The 25,314-nt window shown below is 38.7% G+C and overlaps 2 protein-coding genes across 2 annotated transcripts; both read left to right on the forward strand.

The window, feature by feature from the left end:
* Window positions 1-1,572: 1,572 nt before the first annotated feature.
* LOC103479834 (oxygen-regulated protein 1) lies at window positions 1,573-12,600 on the forward strand. The gene is made up of 4 exons (XM_008434498.1): window positions 1,573-1,657; window positions 3,307-3,990; window positions 5,571-5,730; window positions 6,973-12,600. The coding sequence occupies exons 2-4, from the start codon at window positions 3,322-3,324 to the stop codon at window positions 12,327-12,329; spliced, it is 6,186 nt and encodes a 2,061-aa protein (XP_008432720.1). The 5' UTR covers window positions 1,573-1,657; window positions 3,307-3,321; the 3' UTR covers window positions 12,330-12,600.
* A 6,533-nt stretch (window positions 12,601-19,133) lies between these two features.
* Window positions 19,134-25,258, forward strand: LOC103479835 (vimentin). The gene is made up of 9 exons (XM_008434499.2): window positions 19,134-19,786; window positions 20,031-20,091; window positions 21,423-21,518; window positions 21,744-21,908; window positions 23,959-24,084; window positions 24,185-24,405; window positions 24,543-24,586; window positions 24,665-24,750; window positions 24,825-25,258. Exons 1-9 carry the CDS (start codon window positions 19,149-19,151, stop codon window positions 24,864-24,866), a joined length of 1,479 nt encoding a protein of 492 aa, XP_008432721.1. The 5' UTR covers window positions 19,134-19,148; the 3' UTR covers window positions 24,867-25,258.
* The last annotated feature ends 56 nt before the right edge of the window (window positions 25,259-25,314 follow it).

The raw sequence follows: 25,314 nt of genomic DNA on the forward strand, positions 1-25,314 counted from the left end.
TTTGTTTGTTTGTTTTCAATTTTCAGCTGTTTTGCATTTAAAACTCCTAAATTTAATGATAGAAAGGGAATTGTACAGTGATGTTTGTGCCATTAGTTTAAAATTAGTTTCAAATTGTTGTGATCAGAAATTAATTGAGGGATTTTTAACAAATAAACTTTGTAATGCCATTTAAAAGGATCACTCTTTCATATTTATTATGTTGTCGGTATTTTTCTCCCTTTAATGATTCTAATAATCCTCAGAATAAATAAAAGAAAAATCCAGTCAAATAGGTGATTCTGTAATTAGGAGTGGGTTAACCTTTCCAAGTCAACCAGGTTTGTAAAGCTACTGTTGCTAGTCAATTAAATCCTAATTTGATAACTKCTTATTAGTCATTCTCGTCATTAAAATTTGTTTGATCTAAAACTTTTAAGTGYGGTAAAAAAGTAAAATCACAACATGCATTTTTTTAGATCACACATTTTTTGTGCGCAAAAAGGCAAAAGTACAAACACATATAAGTGGTGGTTTAATTGTATACACATACTCTGATGTATATTGTGGCTTGTCTTGGCTATTAGCTTGGACCACTCTCACGAGCAGTTCCCACCTTTCAGTTCGCTGCACATGTTGGTGGGATTTACCAGCAGATTATGCTCAGTTAGGAATAGATGGGAATTGGCACGAGGCCTGTTACCTGAAAAACAGTGACACAGCGCTCAGTTGTTGATGCAAATAGGTCCATTCAATTCAAAGGCAAAGTCTAGAAATGCAAATCTGTATAATAAAAAAAAGTATATAATTTACTGTGGGGGGAGGGCACAGATTGTGTATTTTAGAATCTGAAAATATACATTATTTTCTCATCTTATATTTCAGTGTCAACATACTTCCATGATCACAGGTAATAACACAGATACATTGTTTGTCCTGAGGTCTGATTGTGGAATTGCCAGGTAAAACTACTGCTTAAAGACTTGATTCTGCCTCCTGCTGTCAGCAGGTGCGCAAAACCTTCAAACTAATCCCTATTAGGCCTAGACCTAACAAATCTGATTATGGTGGCCGCCTGCAAATTCAGACTAGTTCGAGACACCTGTGATATCTGTTGACAACAGTACTGCCATCATTTGACCCAGAAAATGTAATTAGTTTAAAGAACAATCACAGTTTTTCTCAATTTGGCTATCATGTTTTTTTCTTTACAAACATGTAAATTCTGTATTTACTTTCTTGTTGGCTTTGAGTACAAATAATAAATTATAAGGAAATTGTTTACAGGTAAAATTACAATTAGAAAGTGTTTTTTTTTTTACACAAAATTTGAAACTGATTTCTCAGACAACTATAAAAATGTGTTTAAATATTAATAATAACACRCTACGTTGTCCCAAACTTGCAAGAAATAAGTAGTTAATGTTTTGAAATTGAATATGAGTAAAAGGTGCTGTTTATATCCTTTTTCATTATATTTCATCCATATATATATTTCCTCAACCTTAGATGCTGATTAAGTGTTAGCAAAGATTAAGCAAATTGGYCATGATGTTACATGTCCCAAAATAGCCCTCCAACGCAGCTGAGAGGCTTTGATCAGCCRTGAGGAACACAACGGAGGCAGGTTTTGAATTGTTTTTGCCATTAAAAGACTAGAAGAAATGCACCTTTTGTGGTAAGGTTTGCTGATTACATCAGTTGATTTGTTAGTTTCCTCGCTGGAATTTATCTTGTTACTTTTAGATTGTAATCTGTCTTYAGGTTTGAGGCATGGAAGGCCTGTGTCCATGTTTGCTTAAAGCTAATGTTGGCAGTGTYCGGAGGAGATTTACTGGTTTGGAAGGAAATTAAGTTCCATACTAATATGCTRTACTGTACAAAATAATACATTATCTTTATATATATATGCATATAATGTTAGATATGTTTACTGTATTAATGCTGACTATCATTACACAGCTTCAGTCCAGAACTACACTATGTTTTTGTCCATGATAACATACAAAATTGATTGAAAGCATTATGGAGTTAGTAAGTTTAACATGCTTTGCTGAACATTATGCTAAGGGAACAGCCATGAAAAAAAAATCCTAATTTCCAGTAATAGACTTCAGTAATTTTCTTCATTTATATTGAGAATATATGACAAAATATCAGAAATTGAACCAACACAAGAAAGTAATAGTTGTTTTCTGTAAGGAATTTGAGTTTTGTTGTYCCTTTGTTTTTTGTTACTGTCAATTTGTCTTTGGTTATTCACTAATTAGCTCTTTTGCCATTATTCCCCTGTGTGCCCCCATTGTTCTTTTGTTAGGTGTTCTGTATTCAATAAGCAACAAAGCTAATGTTGCTAAAGCTAAAAGCTAATTAACATTAGCTTYTGTGCACATTTCAATCAGACACTTGAAAGTACATTACAAGACAAAAATRATCAAATAAATAATAATAATTGCTATACTAATTTGAAAGATACATAAAACATAAAAGCATTTTAAAACTCTTAAGGCATAACATTACCCTCTCTTAAAACTTAGCTTTGCAAAAAGCTAAGTTTTAACACAGGAAAGTTAGTTTTTAAGCTAAACTAAGTTTTAGAAAAACTTAGCTTTTAAGAAAGCTAGGTTTAGTAAATAAAAAATCTGTATTCTTCTTTTAAGAGGATGTCAAGACAGGAACCTAAAAACTAAAACACTGCATAAAGTTTATGAAATTCTGGAGGAACTGAGTTAGATTTCTGCACAATGAAAGCAGAGATTTAACATGGTGATGTTACTAGACATTCAGATCTTTAAATTACATGGATTACTCCCATTGATGGTTTTATATGTGATGAGAAGCATTTAAAAGTATGTCCTTACTTATGCWTAAGGGCATTGTATAGTCTTTTGAAGGTATGGAAAAGTAATGTTTTGAACTAACATTTTATAAGACATAGTTTAAGAAATGGCAAAAAATCTAATGTGCATGTGTGGGTTTTTTTGTGACATTTTGCATGTTTTGTTTTTGTTTGTTTTTTGTTTGTTTGGGTTTTTTTTTTTTACAGTTTTTAACAGATGTCCAAAAAACTAAACAAAAAAAAAGAACAACTCCCAAAAATGTGTTTATTAAATGATTTAATTAATTTCTTTTGTAATATCGCTGTTATAAAATCTTTGTGATTCAAACACAAAGACCAGCTTTTAAAAGCTTAAACTCAACTCCGGTTTAATGTCAGTATAAGGAAAKATAAAAGCAGATTTCAACTTTATGTGCTGATGAAAATTAATAGGGAAACTACGAAGAGCCAAAAAACTAACATTTCTTCTCTTGTTTCTTTTTTTAAAGCCACTTTCTTCCAATATGAGCAACGCATCTATTCAGGACCCTCCAGCCCAGGAGATGTCCTCCAGCAGTGGGCAGATGTTGCCCTCTCGGCCTGTGCAGTCCGTCTCGGAGCCCTCCGCTTCTAAACGGGTATGCTTCTACAAAAGCGGTGACTATCAATTCAGTGGGCATCGGATGATAGTCACTGCCCGCACCTTTAAGACATTCGATGCTTTGCTGGACGCTCTTTCCAAAAAAGTGCCTCTGCCATTTGGAGTACGAACCATAACCACACCTCGAGGAACTCACTTTGTCAAAGCTTTGGAAGACTTACAGGATGGGGGAGCTTACGTGTGTTCGGATCAGAAACGGGTGAAGCCATTAAACCTGGAAGAGGTGAACCGCAGGCAGGTGCCTTGGAACGCGACAAGGCCCCTCAATGCAAGACRGCGTAAGAGGCAGGAGCTCAAGTTTCATCATTTTGGCAGAGGGACTGATCCAAGCAACAGGCCAGCGAAGGTCACTGAGAAAGTGGCGGTACGGACACCGAAGAAGCTCACAGTTATMAAAAACAGGGATCCTACAGTTAGACGAACCATTGTGTTGCAGAGAAGAACAGCACCAACTTTTGACGCTTTGCTGGATTACCTCTCCCAGATACTCCAGTTTCCAGTGCTGAAACTCTACTCTACAGATGGCAGACGGGTAAGTCGTTGGTTAAACTAGAAATGTAATTAAAGGATATGTGAAACAAGAAAAGTTATCTAAGCAGGTAGAAAAATTGACCCAGTTTGCTTTGCATTTAAACCTTTGAAACATTTGAAGATGCAAGTTCTTTTTTTTTTTCTTTTTTTTTAAATTTACAGTTAAGCGGAGTGAGTCATTTGGGAGACTGGCACAAAGTCTTGTATTTGACCCCAGACCTTTAATGACACCAACTAGGACAAYAATACTATCTGACATAGAATCATATACAACCAAAAATATAAAACAAAAAGTGGCAGAAAAACATTTAGCATGATTGTGTTCAAAAACAGTTTAGTGTAGGATGTGTTAGTTGCAGGAAATTTCACAGATATATTTTACACATAACTCTCCTGTCTCTGCTGTTGGTGATAAGATAATTGTTCTTYACATATTTATGAAGTTTTAGTTTTATTAGAAAAAATGACATAGAACTTCAGCGATCTTTGTAATTTCAAGAAGCATTGTCACAATAATGGCGCCTGAAGCACAACTAAAAATAGAAATTAGAATAATTGGAACAAGTACTTGGTTTTATAAACACATCTCTCAAATGCTTTGTCTAGCGAAGAGGGCAATCGTTTTACAATCTGTAAATGCMAAAATAACAAAAAAGGCTTCAGGTTAGGACCAGAAAGAACTTTTGAGTTCATTTTAGAGAAGAAAAGAGAGATCTTGTCTTAAATAGAATCAAATATTTTATTCTATATTGTTTAAAGAACAACAGATTAGTTATAACTTGTTACACAGATGCTGTTTAGAGCTTTAGAAATAGCTTTTTTTCTTTACAATGGTACGTTTTCCAACAGTTAAACGATTCCGTGACTTTACAGTCGGCACCATGCTGAGAGCTGTTCTGCAACCTCTTTAGGCATTCCTAATCTGCTGTGATTCTTAATTCTTTATCTTTATCTAATGACACCTAGGACTATATTAGGCAGAGATTTCTTTGGGAAACACTATCAAGATAATCTTGAATGTGTCCATTTTCCCAATTTCTGTCACTTATCCAATAATTAAGTTCAATATGTTTTTGGAGACCATTTAATCTAATCTTACCAAGTTTCTGATACTTGAACTTTACGCCACCTGGTCTAAAAAGTCCAAAATGTTTGGCTGAAAAACCTGTGAAAAGTAATAACCATTTATTCTGAAAGAGAGTACATAGAATACATCTTTTTTTTTAAATATATGTTGTGTAATTAAAAAGGATTCCAAGAAGTACTTTAGAAGTGCTGTCTGAACATCCCCTCCTAGTGAGAAAATGCCTTAATCCGGAGTGTCCTTCAGTGACAAAGTAAAGATCAAGAGCACCACATGCAGATATCGGCACGTGTTCTGGTGAAGGTTTGACAGTGTGAATCGGTGTCTTACAGACTGTCAGCAAAAWCTATACATTTAAAATAGTCTGAATGTTAAAGAAGCAAAGGTTTGTTGTCTAATTCATACAAGTACAAAGTAACAAATATACCTTTTTGAGTTCAAAAACTGACATTGATAATTCCTGTCGAGTTTAACTTGCCTCCAATGTCTTCCTCCAGGTTGATGGTCTTGCTGCACTTATCTTATGCTCTGGAATCATTGTGGCAGCTGGCAACGAGCCTTTCAGATTAGGAAACCAGCGTTTTCACAGAGCAGGCCAGGCGGCCCAGATTATGTATGTGGAACACGTGGAGCCATCAACATTAAACCTCAGAATGCGTAAGTGTTGACTACTATTATTAAAAAAATAAAAAATAATAATAAAAAAAACTATTAAACATTTATAAGATAAGTAAATTATCTTCTAAAAACTCACCCATCTCTTTGCTCTGGCCTTTRGCACAGCTTGAGATGCTTATTTTTATTTTATCTTTTGTTCAGTGACATATATGTCCTGTCAAATTTTAGACTTTTCTTCCAATTGATTTTGGGATATTTTTAAATGTGTGGCACTTTGGTCTTGTGTTTGATAAATAAAGCTTAATTGGACTGGACTGTGGAAAATTCTTTTTAAAAGCGTTGCGCATGACAAAAACTAAATTCTTAAGGACGAATTATTACAGTTAACTCAGTTAAATGTATATAATAATATTCTTGCAGGAATGCATTCAAGAAAGTATATTTAGGCTAGTTTCTTATGACAATGGAATTGGAGAATTATGTCATGACACTAAGTGAAATATTGGCCCATATTCTTCTCTTTCATCCAGTTTGAGTTACTTTTTTCTATCTTCAGTCACAGGGCCAAAACATTTTAGTGTCACAATACAGTCTGCCCCTTTTTCTACATATGTACATTGACCCATTTGAGTTAAATGTAATTAAAAAAAACTGCAAATACTTTCCAAATTTATGTATTTGTATCTTAAAACTGAAGTCTCCCTTTGTGGAAAATGATACTTATTGTTTGATCTTTAAGACACTGATTGTGCTTGTTAGGTATAAATATTGTAAACCCTTCATCAGGTCACCAGAGACCTGATGAAGGGTTTCCAGAACCAGAACTAAACAAGGAGAGGAAGTATTTGGAGTGTATTCTCCTCAGGTGTTGAACCAACTCATTGAAAACCAGAGATCTGCAGAAACTGCAGAAAAGGACAGATTTTTTTTTGTTTTCTCAGCAGCTTTTAAATAAATGTAAAATTTTATTTCATCAGTTCATTTTTGCAATGTCTAAACTATGTTTGTTTTTTTAGATTATAGATTTTATTTCTTTATAAATGCTTCCTAAATATTGCTATTTTTATTTCTTAGTGTATTTGTATTTGTTTTCAATGTAATTTCCTTTTCCTTCATTCATTTTCCTATAAAGCCCCTCGGATTACCCTTTTTTAATAGGATGTATACCTAAGCTTACCTAGATGAATGCAACATAACATTTATCCAATAATAAATATTTTTTTCTTTTTTCCTCACATGCCGTTCACAAACTCCTGTATATCATTAATCAACTAACTCCAGAGAAAGATACATCTTTATCCAGTGGAAGAGGTTCAAGAAACTTCTCTGCGTCATCAGAGCGATTCATTGTCAACCAGATAAACAAGTCCCAGAAAAGCAGCTTGAAYGACTACCTGCACCATCCCAGTGGACTGTCTGAAACAGAAGCCCATCAGCATCATGCAGCCATGGAGACATGCGGACCTGAGAGGGAAGATAACGAGCATATTGGCTACGTCGTCCCTCGTGATGACGACATTGAAAAGTCATTCCGCATAAACCAAGACGGCAGCATGACAGTGGAGATGAAAGTTCGTCTGACGATCAAGGAAGAGGAGATGCTTCACTGGACAACCACACTCAGCCGCTCCGGCCTTAACAAGAAGACAGCTTGTGCCTCCCTCTCTGGGTCAGACAACAGCTCACCTGACTCAAACAATGCTGTTGCCAAAGACTCCCCAGGAGTTGAAGAGGATGAAAGAAAAGAAGAAAACTACCATGACGGAGCTGCAAGGGGCGTTGCCTTTAATGAAGAACATATTTATAAAGGCTACAGCTCCACAACTTTGGGCAGAGCAAAAACACGATTAAAGAGGACTCCTACACCAGGCCCACAGCAGGTGAATGAGAGGGCTTCAGTAGAGAGTGTGAAAATGGTTACAGAGACAGGGTTTCAACAGAGCACCCTGGGACATTATTCGTATATGGAGAGAACTGCTGATGGCGAGACGACCGAGGGCTATTGCGTCGTCAGACACAGCAGCAGCAATAAGCCGGTTTCTAAAACTCGTAGGACGACGTCATCAGAAACGAGCAGCAAACGCTCCTCTGTCAAATCATCAGGCGTCGCTGAGGTCCTTCAGATACAGAATGATGGAATGGAGGTCACGGAGACCGTGATGCATATTTACGAGAGTCAAGGTTGCTACGACAACTATGTTGCAAATGAGGAGCTTAGCGCAGATGGCACTTCTTTGCATGGCTCCCCTCCAGTTGCAGAGAGCAAACCGTCCACTTCCTCTGGGCCTCGATCGTCTAGCAATGATTGTGATATAGATTGTAACTGGCAGCCGCCCACCACYGACTCACTAGAGAGGCGGAAAGAGGAGATCCTATCACTTTCATCAGAGGCAGCATCTCTAACACATCAGGCTACAAACAATCTATCCTCGGCAACTGAGAATGAGGATGCCGGCTTACAAAAKGTGGAAACAGTAAATAAACATAATGCTGCCAAAAGTACTAAGAAGAAAAAGATTGCTAGGCCGCTTTTCAATGAGAAGAGTTCAGTTTCAACAAACAGCTCAGATAAAAAACRTCAAGAAAGCATAAAAGGCTCCTCAAAACACAGTAAATATTCATCTACTGACAAACTGAGCAGCAATCCCAGTGTAGGAACAAAGASCCTGAGTTCAATGGAGAGATCTAAAAGTTCACTGAAGAGTAAAGGAACAGAAAGTTCTCAGTCTAAGAAGTCAATCAAAGATGAAAAAGTGAAAAAAGATTCAGCCTTACTACTTAACCCTGGAAATACTAAACCGAGCGCGCAGCAGAAAAAAAGTCAAAACAAAATAGCATCAAACAATGGACACAATATTAACACTCCAACCGGAAGGCCTCAGATGAAAAAGAACATGTCAGATATTTTACAAGCCAAAAAGCCACTTTCACCCAGTCAAAAGACAATCAGCAGGCCAAAATCTATGACTGAATGTGGACTATCATTACCCAAACCACCTCAGGAACTGAGTGAGACTGGGTCTTTACCTTCCCTGAATCCTTCTCCTTCAGAAATTCACCAGTATGTTGAGAACTGGTTGGAAAATGCCAACCCAGACTCTGTGCCATATGCAGATGAGGTGATTACCGATGGAGCAGAAACTCGGGCAAAGGTCATTTTTAAGATAGGMGATGACTCCGAATCAGATGAAATCAATCAATGCCAGACTAGCTTAAGCGATGCCATGAAGAAATCCTCCTCCTGTTTATCAGTTCCTCTTTACCATGAGGGGCTGGCATCAGGTGCACAGCAGGGTGAACAGAGAGCCCAAGGGCTTTGTGTTTCAATGCCAAGTGTCAGGTGTGACCCAGAAAACAATGAGAATAAGCTCAGGTTGCACAAATCTGTTGAAGCCATTGGTACAAATGACAGTGAGATGTCTTCGTCTCACTTGTTGAGCCCAAAGGCAAAGCTAAAGCCAGTCCTTCGCCAGGTTTGTTCATCAATTCAGTGCATCAGAAGAACATCTGCCAGCAGCACTGCTCCCACTCTTCAAAATTCAAGCAGCCTTCCTAATTTCTCAACACAAGTTGCCTCAGTGTTCGGCTCCTCGTGTAAAGCCTTCCTCTCATTCTTGTCGGTGATGACGCTGAGAGACAATATTAAAGGCTCCCAACTTGGGGAAGGTAGCCAATCAAGAACCTCATCAGAGGCCATGCTTATGATGGAGTCCCTCCAGAAGATTTCTGCTATGGAAGATGAAGGAGAGCAGAGGGCAAGTCTTACCGACTTGCAAAGCAGAGCGTCTTCTCAGCTAAGAGAGCGCTGGAAGGATTTCCAGATTTTGAGGGAGAGACTTGAAAGTGAACCGCTTTCCCCCAGAGTTTCAGAGACTGAGTTTGCTCTGGATGTTGTCTCTGATGGCGGCGACGCATTCGAGGATCAGCAAATGGTCCTCGACGAGCTCATGGAGGAGCTAAACATGCCACAAGACCTCCGAGAAGAGATTGTTTCCACAATCCAACAAACCAAAAGTTTCTACCCTGCTGAGGAAAGTACTTTTGTTGAGACTGTTAGAAACCAGTCAGATTCAGAGGAAGATTTAGAGCGATTTGTCGGTGATTGTGAAGAGGAAACGAAAGATTCACCAGAGCCTAGAAGTACAACTGGGGACTTAACCGAGACCAATCAAGAAAATGACAATGAGGTGAATCCGGAGTTAGCCACAGAAAGTCTGATAATGTCAGAAAAAGACAAGGAATTAAAAAATGAAAAGCAAGAGGCGGCAAATGTCAATAATTTAGGAAATAATAAAAATGTAAATGCTGATGAAGAGAATGACAGGGAAGAATTGGAAAGGGAAGGGGAAATAGAGATGGAAGTGAAAGGAGAGATGCGGGGGGATTCGGAGGAAGAGAAGAAAAGTGAAAGGGAGTTTGTTCAAAAATTAGAGGAAGTAGAGGAAGCAATGACAGAGGATGAAGAGGTTACACAAAAGAGTCTAGAGGAGGAGGATGATGGTTTTGCAGTTGAGGAAACAGGAACTGCTGATACGGTTGAAGATACGGATGAGCGGGAGGGGGTGGGAGAGACAGAGGAGGAAGGAAACAATCAGGGTGGCCAGACTGAAGAGAATGAGGTACAAGATGATGATGAGGATGATGAAGTAGAGAGTATAATTAATGAGGAGGAAGTAGAGGAGGCAATGATGGAGGAAGAGGAATATGATGATGAGGAGGAGCAGGAAGAGGAGGAGGAGAGAGGAGGGGAAGAAGATGAAGAGGAAAGCAAAGRCTCTCTCCCTGGGGAAGCAGAGGAGGAAGAGGAAGAGGAAACTGAGAGAAAAGGGGAAGTAATTGAGATGCTTGAACATGAAAACATGGATCCTGATATGATGTCAAAGGCATCTACTTGTACAGTTGAAGGCAAGATTGATGAGGAGGAAAGTGAGCAAATTGAGGAAGATGATGAGGCAAAAGAGGAGGATGAGAAAGGGCAGTTAACAGATGAGGTTACTGAAGAAAAAGGAGAAGAGGAAATTGAAAATGAAGAARAAGAAAAAGGCGAACATCAAGAAGATGAGGAAAGTGAGAAAGAAACAAATGGAGAAAAGTGTGAGGAGGTTGAAGATGAGGGAAATAGTCTGGAGAATGCAGAAACTGATTTGGAGGAAGAAACACCAGAAGAGGAAGAAGCTATGTATGAGTCGGACAAGGAGCAAAATATGGCGGCTGGAAAAACTGTAGTTGAAGAAGAGAGGAATGTTAGTGAAGAAAGCGAAYCAAATCAGAAATTAGAGCAGATGGAAGTAGTACAAAAAGGCGAGGCACAAGAAGGAGCTATTTTGGATGAGGTGGACAGTTTTCCCGATGATCAGGATTGTGAAACAATGCCGGAAGAAGCTTCGTGTGTGCAGCACAGTAATAGCTGTGAAGAAACAATTGACACTTTATCTAAATATTCCTCTGAAGGCCGGTGCGAGGACAAATGTAYGGACACCATTCATGAGACAGATGAGGGAGGAGAAGAGAATAGAAGAAACAGTTTAACTCATCCAGTGGAGATTTCTCAGGAGCTACTGGACTTTGTGAATGATGCTCTCCAGTCTTACACGCTTATATTTACGTACGACACTCAGGGAAATATTAGAATTGTGCCTGATAATGCGAGAGTTGTGCAAACTAAGCAAAGTTTGATACCAAAACCGAGAAAGGATAGTTCTTATGGTCTAAAATGCCTACCAAGCCCCATCACGTCCGATTTATCAGATTACAGACCAGAGACGTCGGGCAGTGGAGGGTATGAAACTCAAGAGTCTGTAGATATTGTCTCAGAAAGTGGAGAAGAGCCTTTAGAGAAAGCAAACAGCACCGAGAGAAGCATGTTAGAACAAAGGCACTCCAGACAGTCACCTTCAAGTTGCTCATTAAAAAGTGGAAACAGGCCTCCTTCCAGTGATGAAGGCACTAAAGCTTCAAGGGAGGATCTCTCTTATTTCAGTGCTGCAAGCTCATTAAAAGCTGAAACCGAAGCTGAAACACAAAATCCACAAGACGCACCTTTAAGCTTTGACAAAGACTCAGCTGATGGGGTTTTGATTGATCGAGGGAGATGGCTTCTAAAAGAGAACCATCTCATAAGGAAATCCCCCCCTGTCTCTCTGGGAATGTACGGTAATGTGGACAGCACATCCACAGACACAGGCCAGGAAAACACAAGCGTCGATTCCCCGTCTTACACTAAAACCCAGCACAGCCCCCTTGCTGCCATATCCTCCTCCGAGCTTGAGGAGATGGCGAAGCCCCTGACTCCAAAGTGCACCTACTACAACATGCCACATGGAAGCGACTCTGACCCCTTTATGGAAGACGTCAGCGTCAGGAGTCAGAAACATGACGCAAGCAGCATAAAAGCAAGAGGCTTCAGGGTTTCGCCAATTGTTGACACTTCCAAAACTTGGGCTAACAGAAATGGCAGCCTGTCGTCATTTACTTCAGTCGAGTTTAAAATACCAGACAGAAAAGTTCACCCTGAGGTTGAGTCCTCTGCAGCAATGCAACCAAGAAGGACATCTACTGGTGAACAGGGTGCACTGCAAGCTCAAGACTCTTTTGACTCACTGCATTTGAGATGTGGGCAGTACTGCCCGATACTATAGAAGAAGGACACTTTACTTTGCAAAAACAACATTATCCCTATACTTTCATGGCAATTTTCTTTTGTGTTGCTGATAGAAAATGTTCTCTCCGCTAAATTGTAATCAACAGGAAAGTGCTAGATGTATTTGGTGATTGACAAGAGTTGTGCCTCTTATTTATCTTGGATTCTAGTCAAAAATTATTTTTATACATACACTAACTTCAGTGCTGTCTTCTGGGTGGTTGCTAATGAATGTATTCCGAAAATAAAAATGACCTATTTTTTACCACWTTGGTGCCTCACACAGTCGTTGCTGGATAATGTGTAGCTGCAAGCTCCACAGAGAAATGTCTCTGACAAATTTCCTGTATCTGTGCATTTTTTATATTTTTAAGAAATTAGCAAAACTAAGAGAAAAATTGTGATAGGAAGAAACTTCAACATTTTGTGCAGAACTTCCTTTAATGTAATATTTAGGGTTATCACTTATTATCCTTGTTYATACTCTGATTTCAAATTGCAGATATGTGAAAAATGATATATTTTGCTTTTTACTATGTCCTCAGATAGTTTTTTTTAATGCTAGCGGCTCCCAAAACACATACCAACTTAAAATTTCCTTCTGCTAGGTTATTGTGATGTCAAAAATGAGACAAAATCAAGACATGCTTCAACCTAGCCTTAACACAATTCTGTATTAAAAGTSTTTTTATGGGTCTGATGTAATATTACAGTCTTAAATTTAAAAAAAATTGTATCAGCTGCAAGTAGAAAATAATCTTAATTAATAGAAACAAAAGCTTGAAAACATCAGTCTGTGTGTAATTTATGTGTTTCAATTATTGGAATGAGTTTGTAAAATATATATAAAAAACTTTTAAATAATATTATAACAGTTTGAATATAAATGTATGTCCAAAAAGGTTTGGAATGATTTATTATGGTCTCATTTTTACACTTTACAAAAACCTAGCCTGCACTTAATAATGAGCCAGTTTAAACTAAGATGTAACACAATTTGCCTTCAGAACAGCAACATTTCTTCTTTGAAATCCTTGCAAAGTCATATTTGTCACATGGTCACAATCTTGTATCCAAGTCTGTTTTTTTTACTACCTTATTCTCATTAATTATCCAAGAAATCTTCAATTAATTTCACTTTGATAACATTTAACTCTTTTGAAGCAAATAACTCTGTATAGCATGTGACACCGGCTTAGACTTGGGCTCTGCTTGTTCCTGGAATCAGATTACTCAAATCCTCCCAACTGTGGATGATTTGCATTCATCCTTTGATTAACACTATCAACAACCATTTTACATTTTGGTAAAATGGTTTGTGGGGAGGGGGCGGGGGGGAATTCAAACATTTTTAACTTTGACAAAGTTCAACCAAACAGCTTGTTCTTGTATTTTGGTTGCATAAATAATTTACTGGGTGTAATTGACAATGACTTGGTAAACATGAGTTCTTCGTTATGTAAATGTGTTCAGTTAATCAACAGTCCCTCACAGGTTGGTTCATATAAGGGAAAAATAATCAAGAGAGTTATATTTTCACATTCTTCAAAGCTTTCCTTTTTATTTTAATTCCTCAGTACATGTAAATGAGGAGAGGCTGAAGGTCCTCTGCAGCGGTCAGTGGCACTGATGCCATAACAGGATTCAGACCGGACAGTTTGATGTGATTTGGTCTGGCAGGTTGATTTAAAATATGTGCAACCAGAGGGTACTGTCCTTGAAATAAGCATAACTGGATGAGGACACGGAAAATGGTCAGTGGAAATTCAATGTTGTGCGTTCAACAAGTTGCACCAAGCAACTTTAATAGTATTTAAAGACAAAATCCCATAAAATACTTTTCTGGTGCATGTACAGGGAGTGTTTCCTCACCCAGTCTTTGACCCAATCACTCACTGGAAGCAACCTCCGCACACAGTGAGACAAAGAAAGAGGGATACAAATGGAAAGGTATCCTGAAAGTGGCCTTTCAGAATATTTTCTAAATGTTTGRCCAGTTACCATGGAGATCAGGAAAAAGAGTCCTTGCTGTTTAAGTCCTCTTTAGTTGCTACAGCCCAAAGGTGCCTCGTTAAGCTTCATCTCCAAAAATGACTGCATGTCCCCACTCACTGACAGGAATGGGCAGTTAGGCAGAAAACCAACTAAGAGTTCAATCATGATAGAAATTATTTGTGTAAATGTTGTTTAAAGACACATTTTAGACAGTTAGCTGGTTAATGTGGTGGCAAAAATGCAAAATATAGCAAGGATATTAGCTAAATAATCCAAAAGTCAATATTACACCTATAAAACGATCATAACATAGCAGTGTGTTTATGCTATGATTATGAGCACAGCTGATTTTATGAAAGAAGTCACATGCAATAATTAATAAAATGATGCATTTTAAAGAAATACTAATTTACAATAAGAAATCTTATTTTATTTACAATTACAACTTTTTCTGTTTAGTCCTTGCTGCAGAATTTAGGCTACTGGTGGAAATAAACCTGAACACCCCAAAACTCTAGCGTTCATTGTCCAGGTTTTCAAATATYACTTCRCACACAGACTTCTGAGAGGCTCTGGTGGAGAATTACAGGTTTTCTTTGTCCTCCTTTAATTACTTCAGTCTGCCCTTTGTGCAATGATGGTGACCCATCACGRTGCAACACTCCCACCTCTAAATCTGCAYTGTCATGACAACAGAAAGGCTTGCCCATTCATCASAGCAAAAGAAAGACAAAATGTCAAATTAACTGAACAACAGACGAGCACAAATAAATAAGATCTGCACATTTATCCTTGAACATGTTATGCATTTTCTGTGTGTRTATGTCAGCAGTGCTCTATCTAGCTTAACCTGTGRCAAAGTTRAAAACAATTGCTATGGCTACTGGAAGTTCTCGGTGGTGACTCACCATCATGAGAGACGAAACAAAGCTGGGCTTTTTGCTGTCTGGTGCTCGAGGTTTTAAGATGATGACACCCAGAAACAATCTGTTACCCTCCACACCCCACCGACTGACTCTAAAATCTCTGGGCTCATTCAGTTGTTGTTTAAGCATCACTTTTTCTTTTTTTTTTATCAACTCTTGGAATTTACCAGCGTCTGCAGTTCTTCACAATATAAACTATAAGAACCAAATAATAAATTCTCAGCATTGCCAAGAACGAAAGCTATTTAGCCAGAGTTGTGACACCAGCAAATAACGGGCCGTAGACAATGAACATGACCTGCATGGCCGCATTCGGCCGCAGTAGTTAGGTGACAGATCAGCAGTACACAATCCCCGCTCTGTCTGCGACAATCCCGGCTGCTGCTGTTTCTGTGGCCGGGTGGGAAATAGGAGGCTCATAATGAGACTGAGAGCTGGAATTTTTATTGCCCCCACCCGTGACCGTGTGACTGTTTTTAATGTGAACTTCCCCAGCAAGTGCTGAAAATGAGCTCCACTGTTTATCGCCGAGGTCATTTTGTGTGAGCCAACAAGCATACAGCCAGCCTCCAGGGGTTTGTCCTTTTTGTTACTTCTGTTGTCTTTGTCTTCAAATGATTCACAATTTACAATAAATTGTGAATAACAATACAAAAGGTTTGAGACCATGGACTGTAAAAGGGCATAAAATATGAGGGATGTCTTGACTGCCAAGGTAATATTACCATACAGTAAGATAAAATTCTTTGCATTCATCTTCCATTCTTTAAAAAAGTCTCAAAAGTATCAATAAGCACTATTTTCACCTATTTTGCAAAGTATTACACTGGAAATAGAAAAAGTAGAAATATGCTTTATTGTCCCCCCAGTGGGAAAATTCTGGTGCAACAGCTTCAAAGTGACAGGCAATTGAAGCATGAAGATTCACACAAAGACAAAAAAWATATAATCTATTAAAAAAAAAATCAAAAATCAAAATAAGAACAAAAGGTGGTAATAAAAACTATGTAAACAACAGAGAAAAGCAAGTGAAGGTAAAATTGTTTTTTTTTTTATGAAAAAAGGTGAAGAGTGATGGGTGTAGTAATAGCTGCTGAGAGGAAGGATCTACAACAATTCTCCCTTTTGCACCTAGGATGCAGTAGCCTGTTACTGAAAGGAATGCTCCAGGTGAGCGACAACTTCAAATTTCCCAACAGCGATGTTATTTATCCAGATTTCTTATAATTTGTCTTCCACCATCTGCACTGGGTAAAGGAAGCATGCTAGCTCAACGTTAGCTTCCCTGAATAGCAACATGAGCGAAAAAGTGACATTTTTCTTTACAATTTTGACCACTTTGTGAGATCCTTTCCTTGCCCACAGCTCTTTGCAGCAAAAGGTGTGGATATTTTTTATGTATGTTGTTGTGTACATGATGTTACTTTTTTATTATAGTGACAGSGATCTTGTGACAATTTACATCAATAGATTTGAATGCTCCTMAAGCAGTGGTTTCACAGAAATAGWCATGGATTTATATCTTCAAATCATTTTAAGGAAATGACTTGTTCCTACATTTCTTGCATGTGGAAATTAGTGGTTTTGCATCTGACTTTTTGAATTTTTGATGTGGCTGACAAGCTACTTAGCCAGATCATTAGTTAGTTGACAACGGTTGCCATGTTGATGCTTTCTCAATATAACAAACTTTCCAACTATAAAACAAACTAAAACATCAATCTATATAACTGCAGACAGACAATACTCTTGATCGAGAACATGACATAAAATGGGTGAATGGATGTTTTCCTTAAAACTACAAACTTGCATTTGAATTGTGACACATTGGAGCTCCCATTCAGTATTTTCAGATGATCTAAGAATGTTATCTAAGACAAGAGCCAACAGTAATTCCCAGTCCCACAGTCTGCTCTTTTTAATATCATACTCTTTCCTCTGGTCTCACAGGTCAAAGCAGATCTCTGTTTATCTCTCTGCTGCCAGTCAGACCTCAAAGTCAGCACTAAAATCCCTGCAGCCACCCACACCCCCAGGGTGAAGTCTCTTCAGATAAATATTTGTGCGTTCAGAGTGTTTCAGAAAACAAATATCACTAAACTAAACTGAACAGGAGCTTCTGTCTGAGATTTTCTCCTCCTGGTTTCCATGGAGAACCTTAAACCGAGTCGCATCAGGGATTTAAAAGTGTAGAGTGTCCCTGGCTCAGCTCTTCTGCTCTGTGTCTCTCGGAATCACTGAATCTCAGCGAGTCAGCGGGACTGCACTGGCAGCTCTGTTTGCTGAGACGGGAGTCAGACAGGAACACAGGGATGAATAGCTTCTGGGAATAACTGACTTAAATGATAAATATTTATTATCTATTGCTGAATAAAGAGACAGCAAAGAACCGAAACTGCAAATGGCCTTGCTGGCAGATTCTGATGAGAAACCAGTCCACCCTCTCCTCGGTTTTGAGAATATATGAAAAAATTATAGTCTTTAAATAAGTACAGAAGCTGACAGTTTTCCTCTCTTTACAATATCTTGCTTCTCCATCTAGAAGTCCCCCACATCACAACTAAACGAATTCATAACGCCACAAAGAGAGACTTTATGCACTTACTTGCTTATAGCAACTTTTACATGGTTGCTTGATGTTTTAAGTCTTATGACAACATAAAAGTCCCCAACAACTTTTAAGAGAGTTTGCAAAAAAGCATAAAACTCAACTAATGTGCCAACGTCTTGAGTTAAGCAAATATTTATATACCACTATTGTACTGTATCACATTATTTTTCATTTCATTTGAAATATTTTGTTTTGARGGAATAGTTTACAACARAAATCATCTCAAGGCACTTTGGCCAGATCTGTTATTTACTTCTTAGTTCTCATCATTATCACTTTTCTCYAGTTGTGAATAATCACTGTGGTTCACTGGAATCATAAAGCATTAAGAAAGCTYTGTCTTCTTTAGATCTTTTGCTCAATCTTATGTTGTCATACGAGCAATTTCTTGATTCTGAATATCTGCCAGTAATCAGGAACAARTATGCCAAAAATAAGTTGATCACAAGTTGTGGCTAATCACAGTTTATTCTTAACCTCTGTCCCTATCAGACTAGCAATTAGATTTAGCATCCAAAATAAAAACYAGTCTGGATTTTGGATTTGCTTGATTTGTTTTTTTGTTGTTTTTTTTCTAAGTCAGTCTGGATCTTGGAGTGATTTCACATCCTAGTTGAGCGTTTTTCCAGTTATTAGTTGKAGAATTACTGGGATTTTCCAATTTTGTAGCTACCCATTAGCCATACAAGCTATTAAGTCCTAGTACATATTTATACYTGCAACTTCCAAGGCAGAATCTCCTTGTTGTTTATGAATCTTGCACTACTTCACTATTTTTCTCCTACACAATTTTCCATTAATATACAATTTCTTTGTGAATTACCTTTGTGGCTTACTCTTCTTGTTTTGACATTTGTTTTCTGGAGGACTGTCAGCAGTCTTATTCATGTAGGCCATGATATGATCATAATATTACATGTCTATGTTGAAAATAATTTTCATTGGTCCTTTTTATGGGCCAAATTTTTGTTTATATTTGTTTTTTATCAGCCGTAAAAAATAAAAAATAAAGCAAAAAAAAAAAAAAACAGATTTCAATTAAGTTTAACTTTCCTACCTTTCYGAAACAAGCTGATTTAACGTTTCTATAATATTCACATTTATTTTTGATGCACCTGTGCAGCAATTTGGCTTATTTCTGTAAGGGGGAAAAAAATCTAATACTATATTTTTATGAGCTCTGAAGGGACACGCTGGTGTGCTTTCTGAACTTTGATTGGATCATCAACGTGTCGCTCAAGTCCCCGTTAAGCAATTTGCATAAGGAGGAGACTATAAAGAAGTAATGTGTCAGGGAACGCCTTTCCAGGCGCAGTCCGCTGATGCACCAGGGGTTGCAGCAAACTGCGACCACTCTGCTCTGCTTGCTGRTAGTTTGAAAAAAGACAGCAGTGGGATGTCCTACAGAGTAGCTCCGCATTCTTCCTACAAGAAGATGTTTGGCGGGGAGCGTAACGCGACCAGGAGCAGCTACTCCAGCCGCCAGTTCTCCAGCCCGCTGCGCTCCTCTCGGGTGTCCTTCGGGCTCTCCTCCGCTCCGACCRTTTACTCTGCCAAGACCCAGAGGCTCCGGAGCAGCGCGGCCATGCCCCGACTGGCCTCCGAGAACCTGGACTTCTCCCTGTCCGACGCCATCAACAGCGAGTTCATCACAAACCGCACCAACGAGAAGGCGCAGATGCAGTCTCTCAACGACCGCTTCGCCAGCTACATCGAGAAGGTGCGCTTCTTGGAGCAGCAGAACAAGATCCTGCTGGCCGAGCTGGAGCAGCTGCGGGGCAAAGGAACGTCCCGGGTCGGGGATCTGTACGAGGACGAGATGCGGGAGCTGCGGCGCCAGGTGGACCAGCTCAGCAACGAGAAGGCTCGGGTGGAGGTGCACCGGGATAACCTGGCCGACGACATTGGCAGGCTGAGAGACAAGTAGGAGGCGTGGCACTTCTTCTTCTTATTATTATTATTATTATTTTCATCTTGGCCTCTATAAAATKAAGATTTTGCAGCATAGAGAATTTTAACTGTGTGTTACAAATGTATCTAAGSCTGTACTTTTCATCAGTTTGCTCTTTCATTCCATTTTAATGTGTATTGACATGCAAGAAGTGCAAATGCAGCTATACTAGGCCACGAAATATCAAATATTGTTTYGCTGTCTGTTGTTTTGCAGGTTGCAGGATGAAATTTCCCAGCGGGAGGAAGCAGAAGCCAACATGCAGAGCTTTAGACAGGTGATCCACTGTTGAAATCATATATTAGTATTTCAAGTTTTTGGAATGAAGAGATGGGACACTTCTCAGTCCTCAGAAGTAAAAGACGATGATTCCTGGGTCTTCCACTGCTCCATCTCTCCAACTTTCCCTATTAAATGAAGCTTAAAACCCTAAAAACAGATCAGAACCAGATCTTTCTCCTTTTTAGCAATTTCTGAGCTCTCGTGTTTTTCATGTATCTGCAGAGACAGTAATGCTCTCCACTGTTGGCGCAACAGCGGATTCTAGCCATGGTTCACAGACCGAGACGAAAGGCCAAGTTTTGGCTGTTGTGTTAAGTCAGGCCTGCGACGAGAAGAGAGATTATTTTTTTTTTAAGTCTTGACGGGTCGCGGCAAATGAGCTGGACACCGCAGCACAAAAACAATGTGGATAAAATGTGGTTATCAGAGCGAGAGGACAAGCCACCATGTGACCTGGCTGTCTCGTTCCTGGGAGAGCCTCAGCTCAAAAGAATGTCTCTTGTTTCTGGTGTTGTCAGAGATCGTTCCCTGTCACCGGKTTCTGAGTCATGTGAATAAATTCATAGGACAGCCACTGCGCATAAAAGGTAACATTTTAASAAGAAAGCACCATACACTTCAGTCAATATTTCAAGTTGCAATATTTTAACCTTGTGTGTATGAATGGCAGGAAGGAAGTGCCAGCAGGCTGCCTCGGTGGCACACAGACAACAATGCGCTGCCCACGGTCGGCTCCTGCTCAGTCAGGCAGACAGTCACTCCACCAGCCTTGGGCTTGTTTGGGAAACCCTGCTGAATAGTTCACTTTGTTTGCGGAATTAGCACCGGGGCAAATCTGCTTCATTCGCKGATACCCCAATTACAAGCCTGCCAACGCCCCAACAAAGCAATGCTGCAGGACAGAATGAAAATGTTCTGGRCCAGGAGGGTTTTAAACATTTASTTTACGCAAAATAGATTGCAATATGCAGTTGTCTTAAATGGAAAGCATGCAGTTCATTTATTTAATGCAGCCGATTACTGAATATTGCTTTGCTGGAACAAAAATGTCACCAAAGCAAGAAGAAAGTAAAAAAAAAAAAAAAATCTGTATCTAACTTGTTGATGAGATGAAAGACCTTTATACTAATGAGTTCATCAGAGCAATTCGCCCATTCAGTTAAAATCAACTGAAGGCACAGTTGATTTCTGCATGCTGTGTTTGCAACATTTGTGAGTTCTCTTTGCAACTTAAGTGGATTTTTTTTTATATGTCAGCAAATCCATTATGCATAATTCATGTCACCTTTCCAAGTCACCGTATTAAGACTCAGTGTCGTGGCGCAGGATGTGGACAACGCTGCCCTTGCCAGACTGGACCTGGAGCGGAAGGTTGAGTCGCTCCAAGAGGAAATTAACTTCCTCAAGAAGCTGCATGATGAGGTAAGCATTCCTGTTTCAGCTTTTTTTTTTTTTTTTTTGCAGGCAAAGCGGAAACACGCTGCTGTACAGACGTTGCACGTGTAACTGCCTGCCGTATTAAAGGCAGCGCTTAGGAAAGCCAAATCATTGGAAATATGTGTTAATCTGCTCAGACTGGTAGAATTTAGATCCAAATAGCTGTTCCCAAGCAAACAGGCGAAATTAAAAGAAACTGTTGTTTGGCAGGAAATGCTGGAGCTACAAAACCAAATCCAGCAGCAGCAGCATGTGCAGGTGGACATGGAGGTGGCCAAGCCAGACCTGACAGCAGCTCTGAGGGACGTCCGTCTGCAGTACGAGAACCTGGCCTCTAAAAACATCCAGGAGTCAGAGGATTGGTACAAATCCAAGGTGAGCACCGATGGAATGGAAGTATTGGCCAATTCAGTTCAACTTAATTTGTTGTTTTTTTTCTTTATTCAGGCCAATTTCAACAAATGTCACCTTAACCCTTTCATGCATCGTGGTAACTACAGTGGACAGCCAACTAAAAGCCATTTTCTTGTGCTTCTCGTGGATTTTTATGTTACAAAAGCACACAGACCACTGAAGTGGASACTAATGCATCATAAAATACACTATCAACTACTGGCCATCAGCTGCAAATGCAAGAAATTATTTTTGTTCAATTCAATWTGGCAGACGGACAAAAAAGCATGCCGACCRACCCGGTCCCTCCTTCTTACTGTAGACGACTCTTGTGGGTAAAAAAAACATTGTGACATCMGATAACCCCTAAAGAACAATACTACTCATGTATTTTTTCAAATAACAACTTTGTATTTGGAGAAAATTACAATTGGTCACCTAAATAAAAATAAAAATTTCCTAMATTTTTTTATGCCTTAAGAAAATCAAAAAAATTTGGAAAGAAATCCTGACACAAAGGATCATGATTCACGCATGAAAGGATTAAGGCAGTTTACAAGACAAACTGTAAAATTCAATTATATATAATTTATTTTGTTCCAGATTCAATTCCAAAACATTCAGTTCTTTCCAAAAACAGTCTACTAACTTTTAATAAAATGCATCCAAATTCACCTAAGCATTTAGTGGCAGCTAGTGAAAAGTTTCCATGCTGTGAAAGCTCAAGCTATACAATATTCCAGCTCAGTTTCATCGCCCAGCTGCCGTCACAAGTTGTTGGTTGAGAAGAAAAAWAGAGACAGGAAAAAAAAACAACAAAAAAAAAACACAGAAGCATCTGGCCAAACTAATTTTTATGGAAAAGAAAAACAAAGAGTACACATAGACAATCGCACCAATGGCTCATTCAGTGCCAAAAAAAGACACAGAACAATTACAAATGCAAAAATAACATTTTTATTTTTATTTGATAAGCTAGACACACTCTAATTTTTCTTGATTATTGTAGAAGAGGAAACGATAAACCGGAGCTCTAAAATGTATGCTACATGGTTGCGCTATTAAAAAACAGACATCCAAGAGTTCGGATGTTGTCAATCCCCTATGATGGTACAAACCAAGTTTGTACCATCATACAAACTTGGTTTGTATGATGAATGGTACAAACCAAGTTTGTACCATTCTCGAACTGAAATTTAAATTGAATCTGCAGAAAATCCTTGCAAAGGCTGTCCAGGAGTCGCTTTGAACACCCTTGCAGCATAACTACAGAAAGATCTGGTTAGATATAGACACTCTAACAATAAAACAGATCAAAAAGGAAACTTTGATACCTAGTTCCAAAAGTAGACAGGGTGTCTGGCTCACTGACAGCTGAAATCCGCTGGTTTCACAGGAGAGGAGTTTCCTGTGGAGACAAGAAAAAAAAACCTCAAAGAGTTGTAGTGAAATAGAGAATAGATCAAATTTTGTATGTTTCAGATCAACTTTAATATGAACAACGCAGCACAAAGCTTTAGTGCTACTGGTAGTGACAACTTTAAAAAGACGAAGTTGACCAAATGTGACTCTGGGAATCTTACTTTGCAACAAGAAAAGTTACAAAAAGAGTTGATAATATATCACATATAAATATGKTAACAGTTTATATTTTGCCGCCATTATTTATAGTCAGTATTAGTTTGATGGTTCTTTATCTGCAAGGTACAGCAGATATAGGCAGTGAGTGGGTGGGTGGATGGATTTTTTTACTGTAAATTCCCATTCTACATAACATAAACCTGACTTAATGAGGGACTCAAACAGAGATAAAACAATTTTATTTCAAATYCTTTACAGTTGCTAAATTGCTCCAGCCTCTTACATCTCCACATTTCATAATTTACACTCTACCTACTATATTTCCTCTCCTTCAGTTTCTGACTCATCATTTATTGAGTAGTTGATTTTTTTCTCGGTTGTGTCCTTCAGGATGTCTGACTCTCCTTTTTTTTTCTTTTCTTTTTTTTTTTTGTGCCCCTGCGATTTTAAGTTTGCTGACCTCACCGAAGCTGCAGCTCGGAATAATGAAGCCCTGAGATTAGCCAAGCAGGAGGCCAACGACTACAGGCGTCAAGTTCAGGCACTAACCTGTGAGGTGGATGCCCTCAAAGGAACTGTGAGTCTGCCCTTTTAGGCTGTCTTTGTAATTTTAAAGAAAAAAACTATTTATTCAACACATATTTTTCACTTTATGTCACTTCTTTTTTTTTTCCCAGAATGAGTCCTTGGAGCGCCAGATGAGGGAAATGGAAGAGAACTTTGGCCTGGAGAACAGTGGCTACCAGGACACCGTCAGCCGCCTGGAGGTGGACATTCACAACATGAAGGACGAGATGGCCCGTCACCTCCGAGAGTACCAGGACCTTCTCAATGTCAAGATGGCCTTGGACATTGAGATCGCTACCTATAGAAAACTSCTGGAGGGAGAGGAGAGCCGGTAACAACATGTCTTAGAAATGTTTAGCGCTCGCTGGGTGTATGAAAAAAGTATGAGCCTTCATTTTATTGATAAAAGATGATACTTTGTTTTAAAAAAAAACAAAAAACGGTGGGGTTTTTCCTCTTTCTTGGCAGGATCTCCACCCCGTTGCCAAACTTCTCCTCTCTAAATCTCAGAGGTGAGGTTGATGTTTACATTAATTTCACCAATATTAGCTTTTTATTTTATTAATAGATGTTACTATTTATTTCCTTAGACGGATTGGCTGATTCAAAATCTCATTTTGAAACATCAACAACAAAGAAAGTTCTCATCAAGACCATTGAGACCAGGGATGGTCAGGTATGGCATGCTCTAAGTGATATAAAGTCAGTTTCTTGACAGATTTTTGATTTTTGTTTTTTGGTTTTTTTTAGGTGATCAATGAGTCAACCCAGAATCACGAGGACATGGACTAATAGCTTCTTTGTCCATGTCAAACAAGCAACACAAGCAATAAGAGGAAAACAACATTTCACTGGAGCAACAAGCAAGAAAATAAATCTACGACACAAACAGAAAACAGCTTTGAAAAGTGCCTTTATCTGTGAAGATCCAGTGAGCCTGTTCTAGCTGACAGACTGTTATGCTTTTTTGTTTGGTTGAGTGTGCTTAAGTCACATTTGTCTTGACACAATTATGAAAATCAGCACACATTTAGCATAGCAATTTTTTTCCGAGGTCGACAAAAAACTTTTCTTTGTAACCAAAGTAGCGTTTGATCAATAAAGCATGAACCACACCAAATCTGTATGCTGAAGAAGTCACAATTACCTGTTTGCAGCAATAAACTATGAAGACTATAACTCAAGCAGTGTGGACAAGTGTTTGTTTGAAGGTATTTTATTTTCTCAGAGGGTTCCCTTC

Source organism: Poecilia reticulata, linkage group LG17 (assembly GCF_000633615.1).
Source record: "Poecilia reticulata strain Guanapo linkage group LG17, Guppy_female_1.0+MT, whole genome shotgun sequence".
NCBI classification, from domain to species: domain Eukaryota; kingdom Metazoa; phylum Chordata; class Actinopteri; order Cyprinodontiformes; family Poeciliidae; genus Poecilia; species Poecilia reticulata.